We start from the raw sequence: 25,701 nt of genomic DNA, 5'->3' as shown, positions 1-25,701 counted from the left end.
AGAAAAATTCAGAGGAGTTCTATTTTTCAACTCTACAAAATAGAACATGCAACAAAGACATTTTTATTTAATTTATTAATTACATGTGATCTCCTTTTCATGTGGTACTTCCATCACCTGTGAGCTTTCTGGGCAGACGTAGGCTAGACACATTGATAACTACCCCTACTCCCCACAAAGGAGAAAATTATTTGTAAAACATCATACTTACATGTCTTAAACAGAAACAAAAGACAGTAACTCTATTAAGATGGAAAAGTATTCACAACAGGAAAAAACCCCAACAAAACAAGCAGAGCTGACAAAAATGTTTGGTAAATTACATAAAAATGCAGCTTTGTGTCCCTTCAGTAGTGTATATATGACTGTTTTCAGATGGGGAGAATCCAGAAAAAAAGGCTGGACAGAGAAAAGGCTTGTCTGGGTTGGTGGCAATGCATTGTTTCAGCTTAACTGTATTTGAAATGCAACGTGAGAACACGGAAGCAACGCCTTTGGCAGATATGGCTGCTCCTGCCTCCTCCACCTGAGGGGCTCCACACTGACGATCTCCAGCACCCAGGGCAGGGCTCATGTGCTGTACAGGCACTGGGGTCTTCTGTGAATAAATGAACTGGCAAAAGGACTGACAATGCTGTGTCCACACAAACCCTTTTTAAGTTAAAAGAAGACGACTACACCCCAAGCGCTTCACCCATGAGTGAGTGGCTGATGTTTCTGCAGTTCAAAAACATTCAGTAGAGAAATGCTCCAAGTTCAACCAATCAAAGGGTTCAGAGCCATATCCTTAAAAAGTATTGTTGATACCAGATGGGTGTCAGACTTCTGTTAGAGCTGCACCTTTACAACAGTTGAAATGAAGGATTTTACTTTAGCAACAGGATCATTCCTTTAGAACACACTCATTGAGATCCAGGAAAACTTAGATGTTTTTATGCAATCCTTTAATAATGGAGATGAATAATTTTCATAGTTTTAAGCCACTGCTTTAAAGGAAAAACAATCTTTTAGCAATACAGCGTAGACTTCTTTCTTCTTTTCATTCTTGACAGAAAGCTAAGTCATGACATGAAGCCTATAGGGTTTGCCAAACAACAGAGTGTATCACTGCTTGGAAAAGGAGGCACAAGAAAAAACACATGGGAATTTGTCAGGTATATGCACCAACAAGAGGAAGTATCCCAATGCTCAATCAAAACTTGAATGTCCCTAAGCTTCCCCAGCCCTTCTCATTAAAAGGTGAACATTGCACCCATTTGTCTGAAGTACAGTATTTTCTGCATGTGGTTGTAGAGGCAGCTGCAGATCTCTCTGTCAACAGTTTAAAACAAAAAAGTTAATTTTAGAGGTGTGTCATCCTCACCTCTAATTCTACCTAGCATAATGTATATAATGAAAAGATCAGAAAACTGGCTCATGGTTGTAAAAACATTACACTTTTTCTCATTTAGAAGGGGTGTGCCTTTTGGTGGGCCAGATGCTGGTTGGCATCAGCTGAGGGAAGCCACTGGTGCTGACACCTGAAAGGAAAAGAGCTTGTTGTGGTTCAAGTTATCAGCATCAGCAGTTTTGCTGTTACAGGAAGACAAGATTTGTGCAACACCAAAGCAGCCCACGGTTGGTGAAAGCACTGGAGAGGGATGGCAGCTGGGTGAGGACAGAGGGCAACTTAATTGATTTCAACTTTCAGAAGGGAATTAATGACAGGTGAATACATACCTCTGAATGTCTTTGCACATACTTCTGAGCATGCTGTTTCTCCTACAGAGCTCAGAACCAGGACTGAGCAACACCTGCCCTGCAATTACACCTCTCATTGCCAGTACAAACTAATAACACAAATTGCAGAGTTCGGACACTAGCATGTAGTGACTACATGTAGGGAATACAGCACTGTAGCTAAACATGTCAAGCTTCTTAAAAGCTTAAACATGGCACAGATGAGCAAACCAAACATTTATTATAGCTAGTCAAAAGTTAGTGAGTTACATTCTTGCTCTCTTCTGGCTGATGGTATAATAATGCAAGAATGTAATAAATGAACCAGATAACAAAAAACCCACTGGCCTTTGCAAGACTTCCAAAGCAGAGAGCTGATGAAAACCATACAGATGTCTCACATGACTTCAATCCTTTATGTTGACAGTCCATTTATTCCTTTTTCCATTGCCACAAAATTTACACACGTACAGCTTACTCAGAGGCAAATCTCCCAGGTGCACTGAATGAGCAGATGCCTGCAGGTTTGCTCTCCTTGGCATGACACACATGATAAATCACATTTAAATTTAGAATTGGCAAGTACAAATCCTATGGCTCAGTTTCAAACCCTCTAGGATGTAAAACCAAACAACTTGGCACTAAGTTTAAAAATACATACAGCATATCTGTGAAGTAATACTGTATGCACCGAACAACTTGAAGATATCTGTACCATTTATGATTATAAATTGATCAGCCTAGGTGTTACCACTGTATCAGCTTACTTAAAAAGCAATTTAGAGTGCCCTGTAAAGTGGAACTGTGGATAGCAACTAATTATTAAAATACATAGGAAACTCATAATTTGAAAGCAATTTGTTTGTATTTTTAATGCTTGTTCAAGTGTGAAGGTGTTACTCCATGCTATGATGTATGGGAATGTAAAAAGCATATGTGGTTTCAAAGGGATAGAATACCAGGAGGAACAAAAGAAAAAGAGCACTAGACCTCAGAAGCTGGCTGATAAGAGGCAACTCCTATCTTCAGATATTTTAGCCACTCCTCCTGGGTTGGAAGATGTTTCCCATGAAGGATCCTCACAGGAACGAGGCTTACGAGTGAGTAAAACTATATATATAGAAACTGATTATTGTGCTAAGCACCTTCCCTCTTGCTCAGATTAACAAGGCAAAAAAAACCCTCAATCCCAATGCCTTTTTTATGCTCTATTTATTTTAAAAGGTAAAAGGTTCATCAGATTGATTTGAAGGAACTCTCAGCATGAACAAATGTTTCACAAGCTCTAACACTATGAAACTCGAGTTGCACCACATACTGATAGATTCAACTACTTCTGTGCAGTTATAATATAGTTATACATTTTAAGTGGCAATTGTGTGAATAACAAGCATTCCACCACTTTTGGCTAGATAAATGCACTTGATGCTACAAGATGTCACATATTTGCCAAAGTCTATGAGACTGATACAAAAATGGCTTGTTTTGGGAGGGAAACGTAGATAAATCCATTCAAAAGAATACTACTTTTCAATCCCCGTTGACTTCTACAGAAGTTATGTACAAAATGCCCTTCTAAAAAGGTGCAGGCAGAAAGTAACAACTGGGCTTAACCTTCCTGGCTAACTTTACCCAGAAGCAGGAGGCAGCTGCCAGCTGAGATGCTGACACCTGGCGGCTGCCCTGCAAGGGCAAAAAGATAGACTAACAATAAATCACTCTCAGGGCATTTTTAATTTGCTTGCTATACTCTTACTAGGAGAAAACTTGCTAATTTGTTAAAATTTGCCCTAATCCTGCTTTTTAAACAACATGCACAACTGAAATTCTCTCAAGGGGAAGAATGAAGGCAATCTCTATGTATGCAGCATGTATGTTTGTTCTTGCAGATTGCATTGACATAAATCAAAGCTGACTGCTTGTATGAAACTCTAAATATTAGAGTTTAAGAGAATATTACAAGCTTTTATACCCTTGCAACAACAAAATAAAACAGTATCCTGTCATGCAATGCTTAAGTGATCCAAACAAACATAGTTTATATAACTTAATGCACTATTTTCTCCAAAATTCTTGCACCTATTCATCTCTGATTACAGAAAAATATATTGATCATAGCTGTACACACTTTAGCAACACTTCATTTTAACAAAATTTTACAGTGCCTATGACAAACTCATTTTTAAGAGGTAGCATTTGAAAGAGCCCCGTGTGAAGACATGCTGAACAGTTTCTGGTAAAACTTTTTTATGCTTAGACAGTGGAAGACACTTTTGAGGAAGAGGAGACTGACCTCTGTACACTTTATAATCAATCAATGGCATAAGGGGAGAAACAAATGACTGAACAAATTCAGATTTGGTGAAAAATCAGTCCAATTCCACCAGCCTTGAGATCACTGAAACTGCATCAATTTACTCTTCCTCCCCCCTCTTAAATATATAAAATAGAATGCATAATATATCCAGAGGCATGAATACTTATAATCATTAATATAAAGTCTCCTTACCCCTAGCTCTTTTTCCAACATAGAAATCAACTAGTTAAGTCTTTGGGCTTATTCACATACATTTTCTGTGAGAAGTGCCAGGAACTGCATTTATAACTATGTTGCATTTAGTTAGAATTTATGGTATGTTTCAAGCTATCAATAACATCCACATTCCACCAGTTCCTTATTGAAAATAAATAAAACACATAACTGAAGACTAACTGAATTAAGATAATCAAACATGAATTATAAAAGCATCTTTGGTTGTTCAATGTCTATTTTGAAATGGTTAATAAAAAAAAGCTGGAGGTGCAATACAGCATAGAGCAGCAGCCTGTCCTCAGCAATGCTATTCCTACATGTCCAAGCGCTTCAAGAAGAATAATGAGGATATTAATCTCATTGGGAGAAAACAAAAGGCTGGATATAATTAATCTACACAACTAGGACTTAAAAGTAAAAACTGTAAGTTTGGGCAACAATTAAAAACAAAAAAAGCGTTAAGTTGTTTTGTTTGGTTTTGTTACAATTCTGTATTAGGACAGATCCACAGAACTAACTTTTATAAAAATACAACATACTGCGTAAGTTTTATTTAGGGATTTAATTTATATACCACAAATACTGCTTTTAATATAAGTACAATATAATACAGTTTTATTTATGTAACTGCTGGTGTTCACTTTGGATCATGAACTGAATGGCATGCTGTGCTGTCAAAACTTTAATAAAACGGCCTCTAGTTAAACTTCTCCAAAGTATAAAATCATGCAAAATCTACATCCTATATGATATAACCAGTACAATAATTGAAGCCAATAGCCTACAAACAGCCTGAACTATCTTCTGAGTTTGTTCTTGAAGTGTCCACAAGTCAGCCATCATATTCTTTAGGCAGAAAGGAAGAATTTCAGTTTTGTCTGCAGAATGTCATCACGACTACTGAAACCAGCAAAAATGTGCAGTTTTCAGTTAACAAATCTTCATCACCCAGTGCAGTTCAGAGAGCATGTTTAGTCCATATTGACAGGTCTGGGGTTAGGAAGTTTTACGTTTTCCTCCTGTGACTATTGGTCGTGCATATTCCACAAAATCATCTATTAGAACAGGCCATGCCCCTAAAGAGAAGTCAAGCAATTCAGAAATTATTCTATTATTATCAGCAACAAATCGGTGTAGTCTTTAAATACAAGAGATCAGAAGCTCACCTTGACATTTCTGGCCTAGTCTAGCTTTAACACACAAGATGATAAAACACTTGAAAAAAAGCACCTAACTAATAAATTCAACATTTGAATCTCTTCTTGCAGCAGTAGTTCTTAAGACAAGCAAGCATAAAAATTCATACCACAAATATAAACATTAGTTGATAGCAAAACCATGGCATTCATTACAGCCATTCATATCTTAGGACATATTTCTGTACACATTCCAAAACAGAATTAGTAACAAAGTGTAAACTGTTTTTAGGTTAGCAAAAATTTTGAACAAAACATTCGATTTCACTGAGAGATTTGCAGCATAACATGTTCAAATAACGTGCTATATAATGGTGTGACAGTATTTCTACTTCTATTTACATATTACAGCAAACTAGTTAACCTTCTTATCATTACTGTTTTGGCAACAAGTATGACACTGTATTTGCAGCTAAAACTCTAAGGATAAACACATCAAGATAGGAGGTATCAACATATTCTCTTGCTTGTTTATAGCAATATTTTAAGTCTGCTAATTTTTATAGATATTCATTTTTAAGATATTCAGATACTGCTTACCTTCTTCATCATAGTTGGACATATCATCTGCAATCATATTTCCAAAGTCTAACAAAAGATTCCAAGTGTCTTTTGGAATTGATCTTTTATGATGTTCCTATAATGGAAAAAAAATGGTACTGTTCAATCCAAACTACTTTCAAATTCCACAGTAGTATTTTACATTGACATATACAGAGAAACACCATTTACAAACATTTCATCTTCTTCATCTTAACAAATAACCAACAGAAGACCTGAAAGAGTCCTAGCTTGCTTCTTTCTTAGGTTTAAATCTTTTAATTTAAACCTTTCTTCTGAAGTAAACATTCAGTTTAAATAGTTCTTCTGAAGTAACACACTTTATACCAGGTCATCTAGACCACTGCTTGAAACAGAGATCCACAGAACTATCTGTTGTAACAAACTTGATCACCTAGCAAAGTGGGCAAAAAACCTGCAGATTTTTCTTCAGTTACATTTATAGATCTGAATTTGGATGTGTTAAGTTTATTAAGGCAGTTAAAATATAAAATGTTTTCACAAGTTGTCTTTATGAAACTGGTACATTATTCAGTGATTCAAATAAATATACTGCCTAAAAATTTAGAAAAAACGTCAGGAAAATATTTCAAGAAGTATGCATTTCCCCTGCTAAACACTAGGGGACAAAATGCAGAAAGACTTCTTATTTCTCTGAAACTACAAATAAAAAGATAAATTGGGGAAAAAAATCAAGATAAATTATACATTATGTAACTTTTTTGTAATTACATAGAAATGCAAATTTAGAAATATGGATGAGTAAAACAGATGTTTTATATGAACATTTTTCAATTTCTGAGGTTTAATTTATGCATCTTTACTCCACTGCCCACAGAATTGCAACAGTAATAAGAAAACTGTCAAGATCAGTTCACAACTAGTAGCTAAAAAATTAGTCAAACTAATTACTCAGGCAAGAACCTTTTGCTTAAAATTAGAAGTCTCTGAAGTTAAATATCAATTCTGTTATGACTGACATAAAAAGACTGAGTTTATTCATTAATACTACAAAAGCCAGAGCATGGTAAAATGCATGGTTGACAATAATCACAGATGTCTTGAGAATAAAGACAGCATCAGTGGAATCTACAATCACAGCTTCCTTTCATGCAGAAACTTTCATAAGTAGGAGGATACATACAGGATCAAGAAGCAGAATACTCTATTGCTTTGTTACATCATTTTGCATTCTTCTCAATTGGAAAATTATATAGAGAAGATTTAATTTGGCTTGATTGAAGACTATTTTATATCAGTTTTCAAAAAGGAAAAAGTTCAAAGGAAATATTCAGATATCCTGTCTTTTTCTTATTGGAAGCAAACAACCTACAACAGCCAGACTACTATAGACTGAGACAGGCAGTAAGGAATACAGTGCATACTTACCAACAAAAATTTATTCCAAAGATCTAGAAATTTAAACCTTCCTGACAAGACTAAATTCCAATATGCAATTGCCATTTCTAAATCTGCAAGAGATAAAGCAACACATAAATACACAGCCAATCATATGCAATAAAACCCTTATGGTTAAACTATTAATGCTACATCCAGTATATTATGGTACAAATGAATAACATTCATTTAAAATCACTAAAAAAAAAGGGAATTTTTTTCTACTCTCACTGAACCAAAAGGCAGAAGACAAGCAGTAACAGTATAAATTGTGTACTGAACATCAAAATCATTAAGAGTAAAATATTTTTGTCACTGCTCATCAGTACCAGATTAAAGCTACTTTAAATCTACAGAAACAGAACAAAATAGTTATCGATAACTCTGTCTGCAAATTAAAAAATAAAAATATATACACATGCATAAACACAGCAAATATTGGTAGGAACACAAACATTTAAATCCACAGGTGTCAATTCCTCCTGATTTATCACATTTTATACAAATTTGACTGTGAAGGGAATTGAAGGACACAAGGGTAAAAAAAATAAAAAAAATTGTCTGTGGCATTATGATTCCAGAGAACCCCCTAGAGCAATAACTCTCTTCTTCTGGAATCATTCCATAGATAAACATCTACGCACAATACTGAAAATGCAAGTCCAAGAAAGCAGCCCTTATTCTGCATCATGACCAGTGATCTGAGAGCAGAGTTCGAGGGAAGATAACAGCACTGCCACATACTCCAGCAGAAAAGCAGGAGCAATATTAGATGCAGCTCACGGGTGGAAAGAATGTTTACTTGAAGGCCTATTTTCATCTTCAGCAACTCACAATACCTAATGGCTTCTGTGCCTGCTCCTCCAGGTAACAGCACTAAGAGTATGCTTACTGCTGTGCAGCCACAAAGTAAAGCACAGTCTTTCTTAAACCACAAAAATATTTCAGCTTGTGCTTTCAGGGTAAAGGAAGTATAAACAGAACATAAAGCTTAACATAAAGTACTGTCATAGCAGATTAAGACCTCCACCTGCAAGAAAGCAGCACAGGTTTTGACACTGTACATATCATTACAAATCAAAGGACACTCTGTCACCTGAAATCAAGTTTCAAGAATGAGGGAGATGTTCCAGATCTTAACATAGCCATGTCCCTAGAGTCCCTGTATCATACAGGGCTGGGGCACAGATAAAGTGCAACAGTTAAGATGTAGAGAAATGCAATACACCTCTACCTCGCTATATCAAGACAGTGCTGCCAGTTTGTCCTACTACGATCAGCGTGCTCTTCAGAGCAGAACTTGTATTATGTCCTAATTATGCCCTAATAAACTTCTTTCAGTTTTTCCTGCCTTTGCCACCATGCTCGCTTTTCACAAAAAATAAGCAGAAGCAAGTAATTAATAGCATTTACTTGCTGCTTAGATATGCAGATTAATTACTCTTACCTGTTATGCCAAATGAAAAGCAAAAGAAATGAAAAGAGAGGGATTTGAATAATCTAAAGAGCTTCTAAACTTCACTGTGAAGTGACTGGCTTTGATCCAATTCACTCAGGCTTCTTTATGAAGACTCAACCTTTCCAAGCAAACCTTGCAAATCTATCATGTGACAACATTAAGCAAAATGCACTTAGAAGAAATAACACCTTAACAGCTGAAGAATTTTTATACTTCTGATGGAAACATTCCATGAAAAAAGAAAGAAAGTAGAGGTAGGGAAACAAAGATGGTAGAGGATGCCAAAAGAGAAGAGTTGCAAGAGACAGAAGTGATCAGACTTCCTTGTTTTATCTGGGTGTTTGTGTCAAATTCAGTATTATGTTAAGGTGATCTTGATTATTGCGAAGTTGTGAAAACACATGTGAAATACTATCTTAAGTTGATACTTGAGGGGCACAGTACATGTGTGTGCCAAGGTCTTCTCCTGCACAAAGACATAGGAATTATTTGCTATAATGCATGACAAATGCATATTCCACTGAGGATGTTGCTCTGCAGGGGCTGAAACTGGTCCACACTGGAGTTGCTCTCCCCATCAGGCACAAGGAAGAAAGTTCTGATCTTGGCAAAATTTGCCCAAGGGAAAAAATAAAAAACCCTCAATCTCCCACATCTGAGGTTCACTGTAATCCCACAAACCCATGAACTAGAGTTATTTGAACAAAAGGAGTAGATGGGACTATCACTTTTGTAGTGGTGCCAGTTGATGCAGTCTTACAGCACATGAGAAAACTAGGCCTTCAGGTGTGCCACATTCTCTGGGCTTATGGCTACACATCTGCTTGAAGACAATTCCCTACCTAGGTTGGAAAACTTCACACTGGAGGACAAAAAAAGATTTTCTGGATTTAAAGGGAAGACCTAATTACAGAGTTCCAATTCTACATTAGGATGCTCACAGTAGTATCAATAAACAGCAGCGCTGTGAAGACTGTATCGGCTACAATTAGTGCCGCACTAATAGATATTAAAAAAAAAAAAGAAAAGAAAAGGCCTTATGCCATTTGAGTTCTGCATCCCCCCAGGAGATGATTTGCAAGGCAAGAATTTCCCAGGCAGTCTTACGAGTACACTTTTCAATGCTGCATAGATATGAAGGCATCATTACACATAAAAATCAAACTACGATTATAAAATATGCTGTGTTTGTACAAAAAATGTGCTTCCCACACTATAGACTAATAATGCAAGTTTTACAAATGGAAAGCAAAAGACAGATGCACGAATCTCTGAAAACCCCCAGGCAAGGATCAGTTTAGAAGATACTTCATTGCTAACATCCGTGTTCATATCCAAAACATAAAATGGCTAAATGGTTAATGTTTCAAGAACATCAAAAATACCACATCATTACTGTACATTATAGACTGGTTTGAGCTTTCCTTTCAACCTTTCCTTTCAAAGTATTTTCAATGTCAACATCTAGCAAGTTTTATGTCATGCAGCCCCTTAAACAATCAGCTTTTCACAGTCAGAAATACAGTATTTTGTGTGCAGTATGATCTATTCTGAAACATTACAGCCTCATTCTAAAATTGCTTTTAAAAAAACTCAGCCTCTTCTACCCTGCACAGAAAGCTTGAAGTGATAACAAATAGCATAATTAATGCAGAAGGAGAAATACATTATCAGTTAGACAGCCTGTGTCTACTTTCAAGATTTGATCAAATACTTATCTTGTTAACAGAGAAAAAAAATCATTATTAGAGTGCTGCATAAATAAAATAAGAATCAAAATAAGTTCCTTATGCCTGTATTATGATTTTGGACAAGGGCAATGAAAGCACTGCATGCAAGAAATCAAGGAAGAGTGAAAACCAAAAGAGAAATCAACAGGTAGCAAGGAATTGGCTGGAGAGTAGGATTTGTGAGGAACACAAAACGCAGTTCATTTAGACCTGCTGTGCCAAAACTGCACTCCAGGACTGCAGCACCCACTCGTCATCCTCTGCCAAATAGACCTTTCCAGCTCTCAGTCTGCCCTGAACAAGAGCTGTTCATGAAGTCATGTTTGAAACTGTTAGAATATTATCATTAATTCACCTAAATTGACACTGTGTCAAAATGGATGCAGCTATGGGAACAATGGAAACCGGTGTCAATCTATCTCAACAACTGGACTATCACACTGCTTGACTACCCCGCTGCCTGACCAATAAACATCAAAGAAATACTTGCAAGATTCAATGAGTTACTCAATTCCTTGTTTCCTCATCTCTGAATGATTTTAAGAGTCTTCTTTTGCCTCCAAATTAAGAACACGGACACAAGAATTAGTTTCTTCTTTCCTAATCAGCAAAATAAGAAGAAAGTACCATCAGGATTCAACCCAAAAATGTCCCAACAAATTCCCAGAAGTTCAGAGAAAAACAGCCTTTATCTGCAAATGGAAGTTCCCCCACAGAAGGAAGAGAGAAGGGAAAAAAAACCAGCTAAAGGGTGTGATACTGATACAGATCATAGCTAAACTCCGGATCCTGCTGAGCTGGATCCGCTCATCCCTGCAAAGACATTAGCAATGAGTTTCTCAGTGCTCTGTGTTAGGGGACGTACAATGCACAGTGTCAGATGAAGTGTCTGTAGTGGACAAGGAAGAATGGTAAAGCACAGCATACGGATTTCAGAGGAGCACTGCAGGAACTGACTGTGCTCATTAGCTCTATCTCGGCATCTGCCACACTGAAACAGCCGACCACATGCAGAACCTTTCATGTTTATTATCTTAAGCATCAACTGTACAAAAGCAGAAACTGAACTGCTTTGAAATACAAGCTAGACTTAGAAGATGGCTATCTAAACATCAGTTCGAGTGTGGCCTAACGAACCTGACTGTAGCCAGTTCCAAAATCCTTTTGCCTCTGCAAATCTCAGCACATACAGTTCAGATAATCTACAACAGATGCCTTAAAGATGACTGGATATATATTTCTGAAATAAGGGCCAAACATGAGTAAAAGAATCAATAAAGCATTACTAGAAGTGGCAGTTATGCCACATTTTTGCTGCTACTATTGGCCTTTTTTGATGAGAGCACCTCTTTTACACCAAGTTAAACTGCTGGTACTTTCAGCAAGAAAAATGTGAACAAAAATAAAGCAAGTACCATACACACAGACCAAAGCCATTGGAACACCTAAAATGCAGCATCCACAGACCTCTTTCAAAATAAACATGAAATTCAAGTTGAACTTCTTCAGTGTCTTCCATCCACTGACTCCTACAAATAGCCTATGAATGGATCAGTCTAATTCTTCACTGAAAGGGGAGGAAGTTTTGATAACTAGGTAGGGGGAAAGAAAAACAAAATAGAAAAAAAAAAATCCTTCCCTAAAGTCTAAGGGTCTCTTCAAAGCATCTTGAGATACTGCTATGACAAAAGCCAAAGCTGATGTTGCTTCAATTAAAAAGAGCACATTATACTCATCTGCTCATAGAAGATGAAACCTCCTTGAAGTCCACATACTGGATGTAAAGAGAGTCATTCTTCTGGTCTTGAGGTAATATTTGATTCAAGTCTGAATGCCCTCCTCATCTTTCATTTCTTGCTTGATCCCAGGCAACTGGCAGAGAGAAGGAAGCACAACCTTTTGAGCCAGCAAGCAGTCGAAGGGATCACAAAGAAGTGATGAAGGACCAAATCAGCTTTTCGTTTCCATGTTGAAAGATGAAGACCATGAAAGAATGCATTAAGCTCCTCCTGGTGCTGAAACAAACTGTAATAAACTCCTGAGCATGTCTTGTTGAGGCTCAAAGGGAGACCCACTAAGAGAATCACAGCAAGTATCAGGTTCAAAAAAAGGAAAACAAAGATGAAGCTAAGGCCTTGTTTTGAGCTTGAACAGTGGCTTTAGAAATCTGAACTCCTCTGTATGCAATATGACAAAAGACTTATAATCCTGTTCTTTAGTACACTTATCAACCAAGAGTTAGAATACTAAATTTCACTCTTACTGCAGTAGAACAGCTAAAATTTAGGAGCAGAAGGCAAGATAAACCTCTCCAAATCTGCAACATGCAAAACTTAAAGATTTATTGTACAATATACAGTAGTGAGAACACGAGAGTGCACATTAAACAGACTGAATCACAGTTATCCATAATAATTCTTTTAAAGTCTTCTGGTAAACCAGACCTTAACAAACTGCCCCTATTACAACTCAAAATATATAGGAAACATGCAAATGAAGTTTATTATATCTAAAAATGATATATGCCAGATCCAACAGTCAGCCATTGAAGTGGCACTGCTGTGTTGAAACTTGGCTATGTTTTTTTGCCTGAATTCTGTCCACCAGTTGGAGAGCCACAGACTTAGCAGTTATAAGCATCCATCTTCTTCTTTGATCACGATCAAATCTATTCAGATTTATCTGAAACACACTTGACAGTTGGGTGCTGAGTAACATTAATCAGAACATCATTTTCTGCTTAAAGAAAATTATGGTAGATCTTATGCACTGTGCTTTTGCCTCCGGCATCTCACTACTTACACGAGCTGTCACACTGGGGGAGTGCTACTACTTTCACTTCTTTAAACAGCATGTGTCCAGACTGAAACACACTACTTGGTAATATTAAGGTAATAAAAGTAAATGGAACATTCAAGTTGGATGAGGCTATAGAGACAGAAGTCACACAGATAAAAAGAGAAATAAAAATTCCCCACTATCACCACACAAACTGTGGAAAAGAGATTCCTATAAAAGGCTGTTCTATTTCTAGGAATGAGTATTGGTGTACCGAACTCTGTGCCTATTTTGGGGAATGGCAGAACAGATGTAACTTAATTTATTGGAGAGGATTCTAATTACATAAGGGCAGAATTTCTTGCATTGGTTTTGAAGGGAACTGCAGAAGAAGAAGAAATAAAAAAGCAACAGAGGACAGGCTGTTCTAAAAATAAATAAATAAAACATAAAACCACACCCCTCCCCTTCCAATGAAGACTGCTTTCCTGGAGCAAAATCCACACTGCATTATGAAGACATCTGTGTCATGTAACACCGAAATTTTTCTATAACCAAAAAAACACCTCTAAGGAGGGCTTCTGTGCCATTCCACTCCCTTACAAATGGCAGCTGGTATGATAAAAATACTATGTATCCTGCTGATAACCCTGGAAAGAAAAATCTATGGGACACACAGAGATTTTTTTTCAAGATATGCTCCAGGCAAATAAATTCAATGAAAACTGACAGTTATTTCAGAAACAACTTTTAGAAATTGAGTCTTAAAGCACAGCTGCCCAAAGTGAATGGTGAAATTCATCTCAGTATGCTGCAGCAATCTCAAACTGCTACCCACCATCTTTGAAACTACATAAAGGTCAAAGAAGTTCTAGAAGAACCTCAGTCATTCTCAGACAAACTGGGAGAAAGTAACTCATCCATGGAGTATCTGACACTGCCCAATACTTAAGTAACTCAGACAATACAACAAAGAAAACTTTTATTAAATTTGCAACTTACACAAGACCTTATAAAAGTGTAGCATGGTAGAAGGCAGGATTAGCATTCAACATTATTCGGACAAATTGGAAAACTACTTGGAAGTAAATAAGAAAGATCTCATTAAAGAGAAGTCATATAGCTAGTGGGAATAATCAACTGCAGAAAGAAAAGATCAAAGTTAGCTGGGAGCACTGCAGAAACCCTAAAGAAACCACTGCTGCACACTGCAAACTGCAGACAGTATCAAACAAGCAAACTTGATGGGATGCAAAACAAGGAGCAAAATATCTAAGGCATGTGGAAGATACCCAGTTTGGTTGGGTGCTACAAGACAAAAGATAAATTGGATTGCAAAGGAGAAGAGCTGGAGAACAAACTATCACTATCAGAGAGCTACGAGATAAAATTTATCACGGTGATGCCTAAAGGCATCAACAGTAGCTGGTTTTACTCAGTCTAGAGACTAAGGGAAGGCGCATACATAATTGCCAAATACGTAAGAAGTTGTTACTCACTCTAAGGAAACATGCATTCTGCATATTTACTTTGGTCAGGTAAGTAGTGAATTGGAAAATTCAGGAACAGAGATTTAAGTTATATGCTAGAAAAAAAGAAAATAGAAATCTAACAATAGGTTCAAGCAAGCATGGACACAGATGTGTGAGACCTGCCATCAAAAATACTGCTAGCAGATCACTGAGCATTTGGTTAGAAAAACATCTGCAAGGAATGGTTTTGGTAGATATCGATCCTGTCTGGCAAAATGGAAGACACTACAGAAGAGTTTCTCTGTCTTTTAAATTTAAAGATCAGCTGGCATATTAAAAAGGAACCCATGAATCACTGTATTTCCTAATGCTTTTCAGGGGAGATGGGGAAGAAAAATTAAAGTAACTGCTGCTTATCATTTCTTAAAACAGCAGAAAGAGATTTTAAAAAAGTAATCTGATACGTATTAAAATACTGATGGAACAATAAACATGACTCATATCCAAAGCATTGCTGTTTGAACATTTTAGAGATATTTCAGTAATTTCTTATGGTTTCAATATGCTAAGATAATAAACATGAAAAATGATTGTTTAAGTCAGTGTGTCTATCACAGACCTATTTCTGGTAAGGTTTATTCTCAAGAGTTATTTCTGTTTAAAAAAAAAGACGCACTACCGTTTTCTTTCTTCTGCTAATACCTCAACTCTGTAGTGTAAGAAGGAACTTAGGTGCTTTATTCACAAAAAGTGGCATTGTTACACAACAGAGAAGACAGCCTTAAATATGAAAGGACCTCCAATATTGAACAAACAGAAGTAATGGAAAACAAGTAAGTTCCCTCCCCATGTCAAATAAACAGCACACTCAGTTCTTCAGGTGTCCCATAAATTCCAGCCTAAGCTGTAACTGACTTACCTTTTCTGCAATTTGAAAGCACTTAGCTTTGTTAATGAAGAGTAACTAAAGGACTGGAATTCCAACCAGCCTCACAGAACCACCACAAAACTATCTGTTTTCTGTGTCACAGAAAGTGGCATGAAAGTCATGAGAGTGACAGAGGTAATGAAAAATGAAACTGCTGCAAAAAATGAAGAGATTATTCAAAGTAGTTCCCAAGAAAGAACGTGGAACAGGCGCTCCTGGTTGACGTCTCTAGCAATATTCTCCTCCTCCATCTCACTACTCTTCCAATAGTTCTTGAGAAAAACATATTTATAAACTTGCCAAGTAACACAGACACAGATTTAAAGTGGCTATGCTAAAAAACAAAGCAACAACAATAACAACAACAAAACCCACCAAAAACCCAAACAACTTCCTCTCATCCACAGCACAAAGAAAACAATGATGATGGGACAGTGCTGTTATATTCAATGTGCAGTACAGTTTAATTCCTTCCTACACAGTGTCTTTTGAAAGTGGACATAAGTTTGATGAGACAGTGGATTTCATCTTACTGTTTTTTCTCATCTATTCACAAACTAAATTTGAAGAGAGTAACAGATTTGAATTTATTTTAAATAATGTATGAGTTTTACTCCAGCAAAACAAGGCATGGACTGGGACAAATCTCAAACCTTGTAAAAATAATAATTTAATGCTTTATTAACTGTATGCCTATTTTTAGTTGAACCACTTCCATAATATTATTTTTCTAAACTTTATATAAAAACTGTGAGCTAAAACTAAAAATTTTTGGAAGAACAGTAATTTTGGCTCAGAGTTTTCTTCCTCTTCCTGAGCTGATATGGACATCTTGTTTCAGTAGTTCTAAGCGAAATGGGAACACGAAGAGCTCATTAATTCAGTATTTTAAAAAAATTAAATTTGATGGGTCTCTAAGAACTGCAGGAACTTTTTTGACAGGAGGTGAGAGAATGTCAATACCAGCAGAAAAACCTATTACGTTATCTGTACCAAAGGGACATTAAAGAAGAGATTAATTGAAAGAAGATGGGAAAGAGGAAAAGTCAGCGAAAGAAATCAATAATGAATTTACTATATACCATCACCAATGAGAATACTGTAGTACTGGAAGTATTTGGAATTGACTTCACTGACTGTAGACATTTTCTTGATTTTTTTTCTACTTACCTAGACCTTTTTGTCCAGGGTTTTTAGCAAAGTTAAAAGTAAACTGATAAAAATCTTTGAACTTTGTTGGATCCTTTAGCTCTTGTTCAAGTCTTGGCAATAGAGCTTTTAGTTTTTCTGTGGTGTCACACCTGTTCAAAAGAGGTTACATTATTTTCAAATATTGAGGATTTCTTTTTACACACCCCCCCCCTTTTTTATGGTTTAGTTTCAGAGTAAAACAAAACAGTAGTTAAGATAAAAACAGAGTATCTTTGTGGACAGCATTCTTAAAAACATAAACACTCACATGCCTTTACTAAGGCATTTGAAGCAGAACACTGTATGCCTGCAACCATTACGTACACAACACAAACAGGGTTCAGTGGTTTAACATCCTTTCTGTCCCTTCATGAATTTATGAACAGATGCTATCCTGTTCTTAAAGAACATATAGGCCTCACTGAAATCTGCTATCCTCTCCCCCTAGATAGCTCTTGCAACACAAGTGTTTTGCTTTATTCTAAATAGATATTGCTTATTCCCTGCTCTCGTAAAGAAGGAGCTGCATCGCTATGTTTAGAGTTATTCTTAGCATTAGAGGGCTTTCCACCGAACTGAGCTACTATTTGCAGTCATTCTCTCCCAGCCATAGAACACTTGAGGATAAAACCCAGGAAGAAAAACGAGCCTTTGATGATAGCCTGAAGGCCAACAAACCATTTAACAGCCTGGCACAGGTAAACTAAGACAGAATCAAGTTACTGAGATTCTAACAGAGACACACCCCGAATAACACAACTGAAGCATTTTCTGTGAATGCACCTGAGCTGACAAGACACCAAAGAAAAAGAGTTTTCCCCCATGCCAAGGCATCAAATGAATACTCACGGTTTACAGGACATTACCAGTATCTTGAGTTGTACCCAGAAACTCAAACTGAAGCAAGCGGGTTTCAAAAGAAAGAGCTATCATAACTAACATGGTGCATTTGAAAGTTTTCTGTAGCTAAATGTTTGCATTTACTCTAAAGATTCAAGAAAAAATTCTATTAAAGGATGGGTAACTAACAAAATCTATAAAATGCAAATGCAGTTTTAACTGTCTTGCATGGTACAGATAAAAATAAGTACCTTTCTGGCCTACAGCAGTACCTGGTGAAAATAAAATTAAGAATTCTGCCAACAGTACTCAACGGAGAATTTCAGTTTCACTGGGACTTGATCTAGTCAACAAATATGCTTCCCATATGCATCCTAAAAATGCTATATGATCTAAGCCTCAGGGAATTTCTTTTCTTTCAGATGTTCACTTATGTACGTTGCTAAAAACCACAGACACTGCACCTCCAAGTATGTAACAAAATCATTCCAAATTCTCAGTAAGTGCTAGACCAGTGGCAAGCAGACATGATCATATTAGGCTCCTAAGAACAGTTTATTGTGTGTTGAGAGAGAAAAAAAAATCACAGACCTCTATGAACTGTGTCAGAGACAGTCAGAAGGTCATAGCAGCAATGTGACAATAAAGTTACAAAACAAAATCCAATCCAGAAGTCACAAGTGGTTTAGCAAAATCTTTTTAATCAGTTATATTTAAAAAATAATATAGCAACCTTTAATATAAAGGCATGAGCACTTAACTGCTGTCCATGGCTAGAAAACCATTATTCTTGTAATTTCTACCCATAGCTATCCAATGGGAAAAAAAACCAGTGGAGTTCATAAAATATGAAAAATTATTTCATCACAATTTATTAATATCTAAAAAGGAAAGCTTAAAAATAAGTCAATAACTGATGGGGTCAGTAACAACAGACTGCTGGGACCCCTGCTCAAGAAACAACCACCACATTTGCTAGGAGTTGGTCTGCTGTAGAAAGGTGCCATTCTAAGATCAAATGAGATTATTTAGCTACAAAAAACATGCACTAGTAATAACCTGTAATTACTGACCTATTTAATGCAATCTGTTAAAAAGAAGTCATTTTGACATCTCTCTATATTAGAAATACTGCCCCTCTTGCAAGGAAAAGTTATACACAAAGTATTATTTTATGATGATACATTCTTGACTTTATTGCCAACAGAGGCAACGTTTAACCTCAAAGTCTGTTATTCAGAACAGCTCCATAATCCAGGAAGGAATTTTTTTTTAATCAGTTACATCACAGTCTGACTAAATAACCTTTTCTACTAACAATGCCCTCATTTTTATTTCAACTTCTCATATATATTTTGCACAAATGAAGTATCTAGTATAAAAGGCAATATGAGAAAAGCACGGGTGGTAAAACAAGCAAAAAGAAAAAAAAGGTCCATTCAGTGGTTACAAGATAAAGGGAAAGAAATGAAGGTTCTTTTCTGTTTTCCTGTTTCTTTTCTGCTTCAACACTGAATTTTTTTTCCCTTTATACACCTCCAGTGATTTCCATTTTTTAAAAGCACGTGGTCCAACTCAAATCCTAAACACAACCACGCACGTGTTACTATGAATTACAGAAAAAGGTATGTGTATCTGCCTCCCTCCCTTGCTGCACAGGTAGAAATTGCTTTGCTCCCCCCCAAGCTGTGGTCATTCTTAAGGCTTTGCAATAAAGCACCAACTTAAGGCAGACAAGACACTATAGGCATTTAACACCTGTTAAGCTTGGCACCAGCCTCACCAGCTTTTTAAAGCTTCACACAATTTAACTGGAAATGCTTTAAGTGGAAACCAAGCTTAGGCCTTATATTGTGAACTATGAAGAAATGGATACTTACCCCAACTCTGTCATACCATCAACAAATTCCTTTTTACTGAATTCACATTGAGTAGCTGCCCTGAATTTCCATGCTACAACCAGGACACTGATACTGGCTGGGTCCAGGCTTAAATCATCACAAAACTGCTGAATCCCATCAATGCCAATTTTATTTTCATCTTGTGGGTCTGCAGTTCAAAATACAAAGAAGAGAATTATAATTACTTACAAAAATATTTACAAATGATCATATGACAACTCTGATGTGCTGCATAACATAGGTCTTAATTTTTTCATAACATTCACAAATGTTTTCATTTGAAATCTAGTTAATGTTAAAAGTACCTCAGAAAGAATCAATAAATAAAGTATTCTGTGAATTTATCTAGAAATTGGTTTGCAACTCTTTCCTACACTCATCAGCTAATGCCAACAAAACAGTTTTGCTTTCTCTCCATAATGCTCTATAAAATATTTTTGGGAAAAAAAAGCAACCCAAAATCACACCCAACAAAAACACACATATCATGTGACCCCACAGATTCTTTTTCCTGATAGGGACGTATGAGTATCCACTATAACTATGTTTAAAGACCACATTTAAACATTTTTGGCTTTCAATTATAAGTCATTGTTCAAACAATGCCTTAGCATAACAGAAACTTTAGCTAAACATACAGCTTAGGAAATACCACGTTTCAGTACTACTAAGCAGAATCTTTCTGAATGTTAGAACTGCACTTCCTAACTACCTATGTCAGGGTAGATGTCTTCTAATAATTCTGTAACAAAATTCTCTCTTAACCCTCCCCACCCCAAACAAACAACTCCTCCTGCATGTAAACTCAAATAATTGGTGAGGGGAACAAAAAAAAAATCAAATTATGACAAAAAAGAAAATAAAATTACACCTCTAGTTTTTGAAGCTTGACAGTTTACAAACCACAAAACTCTTTCCCAGCTTTTGATAGGAAGACATTTAAGTATCATAAGTTGGGCTTTATAGAAAAACATCCCTCAAGTAAATTTAAGACTAACTCTTTAAATGGGTAAGATTTTCAACCATGCTATCTTTAAGTCCTAATCCAATAAGTTGATTAAAAAGAAATCAAGTCTAAATCAATTTTTTTTAATTTTTATTTTAGTTCTTAAGCTCTCTTCTATTTTTTCAGCCAATACTACAGTGAAAGAAATGGTAAATTCCAGAGAGGAAGTTAATTTAGCAAAGATAAGGACTTATACCCATTAAACAAAGAATTACAACCATGGTATAATTCAGGGACCTTTGATCCTGAATAACAAGAGAATGTACCTATTCAACTAGTTCTAAGACATGTAAAACATATTTCTTGAATATTTGGGGAGTAACTGAAGAACCGAAGGTGATTGCACTGTGTTGCAATCAGTGGAAAAAAATTCATATGGATTTCAACAAGGACTGTTTCATCTCTATCATGTTTCATGTCATCCAGGTAACTACAAATAAAAATAAAATTGTTGTTTTAACAGAGTTGCTGGGTAAACAGATAAGAAAACTAACAAAAAGACAACATAGAAAATGAAAGACATTTCATGTCAGATTTCAAGGATAGTGCAATATTGTATAGGCCCTGTAGAACAAAGGAATTCCTTGCTGTCGCAGGGCTAATGACTCAGGTTTAAGGTAGATATGAAAAAAGGAAAGGTGCCTAACTGATATTTTTGTCTTATGTCAAATCTTGTGAAGTGTTTTTCAAGTTTACAACTTTAAGTGTTGAAGTGCCAGAACTACAAAGGTGTACTGCAAACTTAAACACTGACATAAAACTGACTAGACTTCCTTCCACAAAAGACAAATGGTGCAGTTTCCCACTGCTAGAAAATGATAACACTTGTGATAATTTTTTTCCATTTTAGATATTCTTAGCAGCATTTAAGAATTTGAATACATATTTTTGACCCAGCAATCTCCAAGACTGACATGCAAGGAGCAAGCAAAGATTTAGATACATGTATATGTGTTATATATATGTAAATATATAAATATTTAAAACCCCAAAAAGGTTCTCTAGGTTCACAAAGAAAATGCTATAGCCTTGTTGGCTCTTTTTCCCTACACAATTCATTACCACAAAATAATGGAATATTAAAGAATCCATACACTTAAAACAGATTATGTAAAGAGGAACGAAAGTGCAAACAATATCATAAGAACAGGATAAAGTGTATATGAAGCATGACATATATCTCAAGTACATAAAATCATAGCTGAAGAGTGGTTTAGAGTTCATGTTTTAAAACACAAGATGTATGGATCTCAGCAGGGGCTGGCATGATTCCAGCCTGCACTGCTCCAACATGTCAGATGGCCACAGTTCAGCAAGCACTGTAAGCTGGATCATGCACATTCTTATATTTACATGGCTGTCTTTTCCTTATAATTTTTGTGTTCTTTTTTAACAATGCTGTAAAGTAAAACATGGAAAAGGAGCCAACTCTGCCTTTAATTCACTTTCCTGGGACTTTCCCTCCAAGCATCTCTGAATAGGCACATTGCTGTTGCTGTAATGTCAGCAGGAAGACTAAAATAAGGAGAGAGTTTCTTGGGTTTGAGTTTTCTTATTTGACTGTTTTGTCAGACTCCTAGTTGTAATGCTATCTAAAACTTCAATATGTAGAAATCCTACTGTCCTGAACATAATTAGCTCCTCCAAATATTAGTGTAAGAACAACATGTATTATTTTGCCATGGAAAGTTACAACATTTACATACTTAATAGCAACCACTGGCAATAAATCAAATAAGTTGTGTAATAAACTTTGCTACCATACATAGCTGACATTTATTCCTCACAATTGGAAATTTTCTACTTTTAAGCTCTAACCTCTACAGAAGTTGTGTACTGATCCTTACGAGCATTTTAAACCTTTTTCATTCTTATCTCATCACAAACACAGAGAGGCAAGCAAAAGCTAGGAAGCATTACTTAGAAGTCCATAAGAAGGGCAGAGGGAAAAGCAGAAAAAACACCCAAACAAAACAATTAGGAAAAAATACCCCAAAACCCACAACAAAAAACCCACAAGCCTTACCTTTGTATCGATTATACAATTGTTCTAATTTCTTCCTGTCTACTGAATTTTTCATGGATTCTTTGTAGTATAAGTCTGGATTCTGGAAGTAGTTGTCTGTTGCCACTTCTAGTTTCCATTCATTCTGCGTTAAGCAGTATATAGCAGTCCTTTCACCAGCCTGGGTAAAGGCCATAAACTGGCGGACCTTGTCCTTCTGAGACGATTTAAGCTTATGCTTTGGGATGCAAAAGAAGTAGGAAAGCCAATGAAGCCAATGAAGCTCATCCAGAAGTTTGTTTCAGCATTCTACTACTAACGCCTATCTTTAAAAGGTTTTAGTTGTCTTATTGATGACAACTTTCACTTCAGAATTACAGGAAGACAAAAGCCTTGTTCTTTTGCAGTCAAAAAGACACCATTTTCTTCTGAAAACTGATGTGACAGCATCTATATATACATTTTTAGCAGCACAAGTTCTGGCAGCAACAAACTTGTATTTCTGCTTTATTGCTCATATATGCAATTTTTCTCTTCTGTAACAGCAGTAAACACAAGTTTCATCATATAACAATGTGGTTATCTTCTGAAAGATATGCCTAGCGGTTATAAAAACAAGAAATTAGGAATGCACAACTTACAGATTCTCAGATTCTGTATGAATCCCTCCTACATACAGAAAAAATACTGAAAGAGTTTCCCTAATATTTTCCTAGCAACAATAAACAATACAAAGTTTAATCACTCTAAGTCAACAGCTAAAAAAGGCAGAAGCATTTCTCACATAATTATGTTAGAAAACATTTCCAACAGAATACATATGACAGAAAATAGATGAAGTGGACATGTCAGAAACTGCTGAATGTGACAATGAGACTCTAAAATTGCTGTAAATGTGATCTAAAACTTTAATTAAACTCTTAAAAATACATTTTTATTATTAATACATTAAACAGCAATACAGCCTATCACAGTGGTATACAGGAACTAATATGTTTCTCTCAATTGCAGCAACCATACTGACATAACATCCCTAAACTGGAACACCCAAGAAATAGAAATGGTGATTTTATAGACACCAAATTTGCTAGTAATATAGTTCAACATTATTCTTTATGTGAAGTTAGGAGGAGAGACCTTAAATCAAACTCTGTTTTTTATTATATTCTGTACTTTCCAGTTTTGTTAAACCATACTTAACACATGGTCTGGGCCAACAACTAACCTAAGAAATCTGTCTAAGTTCTTCAATACAGCCTAAATCATCAGATATAACGGAAAATTTACTGGTCTCTTAAATACCAAGGACAATTGAATCCTTATTCAGCAGCAAACAAGTAAACTGAAAGATGGTCCTGTGTTATCTCTTGTACACATATGGATGGTGACATCTCGAGTACAGATAGTCCTGAGACAAGACATACATCACATAAACAAGATAAGGACTTTGGTCTTTCCTACAAGATTTTTCAATTTAATATAATTAGAAACGTATAGAGTTTCTTTTTATACAAGAAACATGTACAGTGGGGGAAAAAAGCTGCAAAAATAACTACAGCGTATTTTGGTAAGAAAATAATCAATAATCCTTTGACTGCAAGCTCTATGTAACCATGACTCTGCCTCCAAATTTTCATTAAGGTCTAGCTATAGGAGTCTCTGCACCAAGATCTTCCTTAGATACATAAACTTGTGAGCAACGAACTTAGTGAGAATCACTTCAAAACAGAGGTCTCTGCCAACAACTCTGAAGCAAACCCCACGTCCTCTTTCAAGCCTAGTTAAGGTGCTTAAGGATATTTTCTAGCTGCGAAATTAAACACTGGGTTATTTGAAGGAATCAGCGATAAGAAACACACTCGACTCCCCAACCCACTACCCTGCCACGTCGTACGGTTCCCGCTGTTCCTCTGCGCCCTGCGCAGCGGACACGGGACCCACTACATTCCCTGCGGGGCCGGGGAAGCTCCGGGAGTCCTGTCTCCAGCGTGACCCCTCGCCGATGGCACCCGGACAAGGATGCGCACCTCGCATCCCGGTACAGACAGCTCAGTCACCTTCCAGGAGCCCTCTCCGCACGCCAATGACACCGCACCGCGCACCCCAGGGAAGCGCTGGAGCCGCTGCACCAGGCGAACCCCTTCCTTCCCAGGACAGCCCCGGCCGCTCCCGCCATCCCGGCCCGGGAAGGGAGAGTTGTACCGCACCTTTCCCACCTCCTCCAGCTGCACCTGCCGCGTCCCCGGCGGGGAAAGGGGCGGTGGGAGCGAGGGACTCGGGGCTCCGGAGACCTGCCCCGCCAACCCGCATCCCAAAAAAGGGAAAGGTACGCGCCGCGCCGGCTGCCGGCGCTCGAAATACCCGCGGCGGTGCCCGGCCCCCTCCCCTCCCCCGCCGCCCCCGATGACCTTCCCCGCTCCCGGCCCGGCGCAGGAGGCGGCGGGAGGGCGACTCCGCACGGGGGGGGGATGTGTGTGTCCGTCTGTCCCCGCGTCCCCCGCCCTCCTCGCCCGGCGTCGTGCCCCATCCCCGGGCAGGGCAGCGGGAGCCGGAGCGGCGGGAAGGCGCGGGTATCCGGGGGCTGTTCCGGGGGCTGCCCAGGGCTCTCCCCCGTCCCAGGTTCCGCCGCATCCCCTCCCCCCGCTCGCACAACCTACCATTTTATTACCGGCGCCCCCACCAACTTCACCGCCCGGCGCCGCCTCCCGCGCAGGCGCGCGCCGGCCCGCCCGCGCCGCCTCCCGCGGGGAGCGCTGCGGGACGGGCCGCGGAGGAGGAACGCGGGGCCGCGGTGTGGATCCCGCGGGGGTGCCCCGGGGAGCGGCGGCGGCTCCCGGACTGCGGCTGTTCGGCTGCGGCCGCTCCCGGGCTGCGGCTCCGACTACAACTCCCGGCGTGCGGCGAGAGGCCGCGATGACGTTTCCCGCCGCGAGGCGGCGCTCGGAGCGCGGGTCCCGCCCGGCGCTGCGCCCGAAGGCGCCGCC

General features: G+C 37.8%; 1 protein-coding gene across 1 annotated transcript; it reads right to left on the bottom strand.

Annotated features, from left to right (window-relative positions):
• Window positions 1-56: 56 nt before the first annotated feature.
• Window positions 57-25,530, bottom strand: DCUN1D2 (defective in cullin neddylation 1 domain containing 2). Its single transcript, XM_050333259.1, has 7 exons — window positions 25,375-25,530; window positions 22,739-22,955; window positions 19,686-19,854; window positions 16,945-17,075; window positions 7,399-7,481; window positions 5,989-6,085; window positions 57-5,328 (listed from the first exon to the last, which is right to left on the bottom strand). The coding sequence occupies exons 1-7, from the start codon at window positions 25,375-25,377 to the stop codon at window positions 5,249-5,251; spliced, it is 780 nt and encodes a 259-aa protein (XP_050189216.1). The 5' UTR covers window positions 25,378-25,530; the 3' UTR covers window positions 57-5,248.
• Window positions 25,531-25,701: the final 171 nt, after the last annotated feature.

The sequence above is a fragment of the Myiozetetes cayanensis genome, unplaced genomic scaffold (genome assembly GCF_022539395.1).
Source record: "Myiozetetes cayanensis isolate MyiCay16 unplaced genomic scaffold, myiCay2020 scf5-8, whole genome shotgun sequence".
In the NCBI taxonomy this organism is placed as follows: Eukaryota; Metazoa; Chordata; class Aves; order Passeriformes; family Tyrannidae; genus Myiozetetes; species Myiozetetes cayanensis.
Note: the sequence above shows the minus strand (reverse complement) of the source record. Positions and strands in the feature narration are given on the sequence as shown.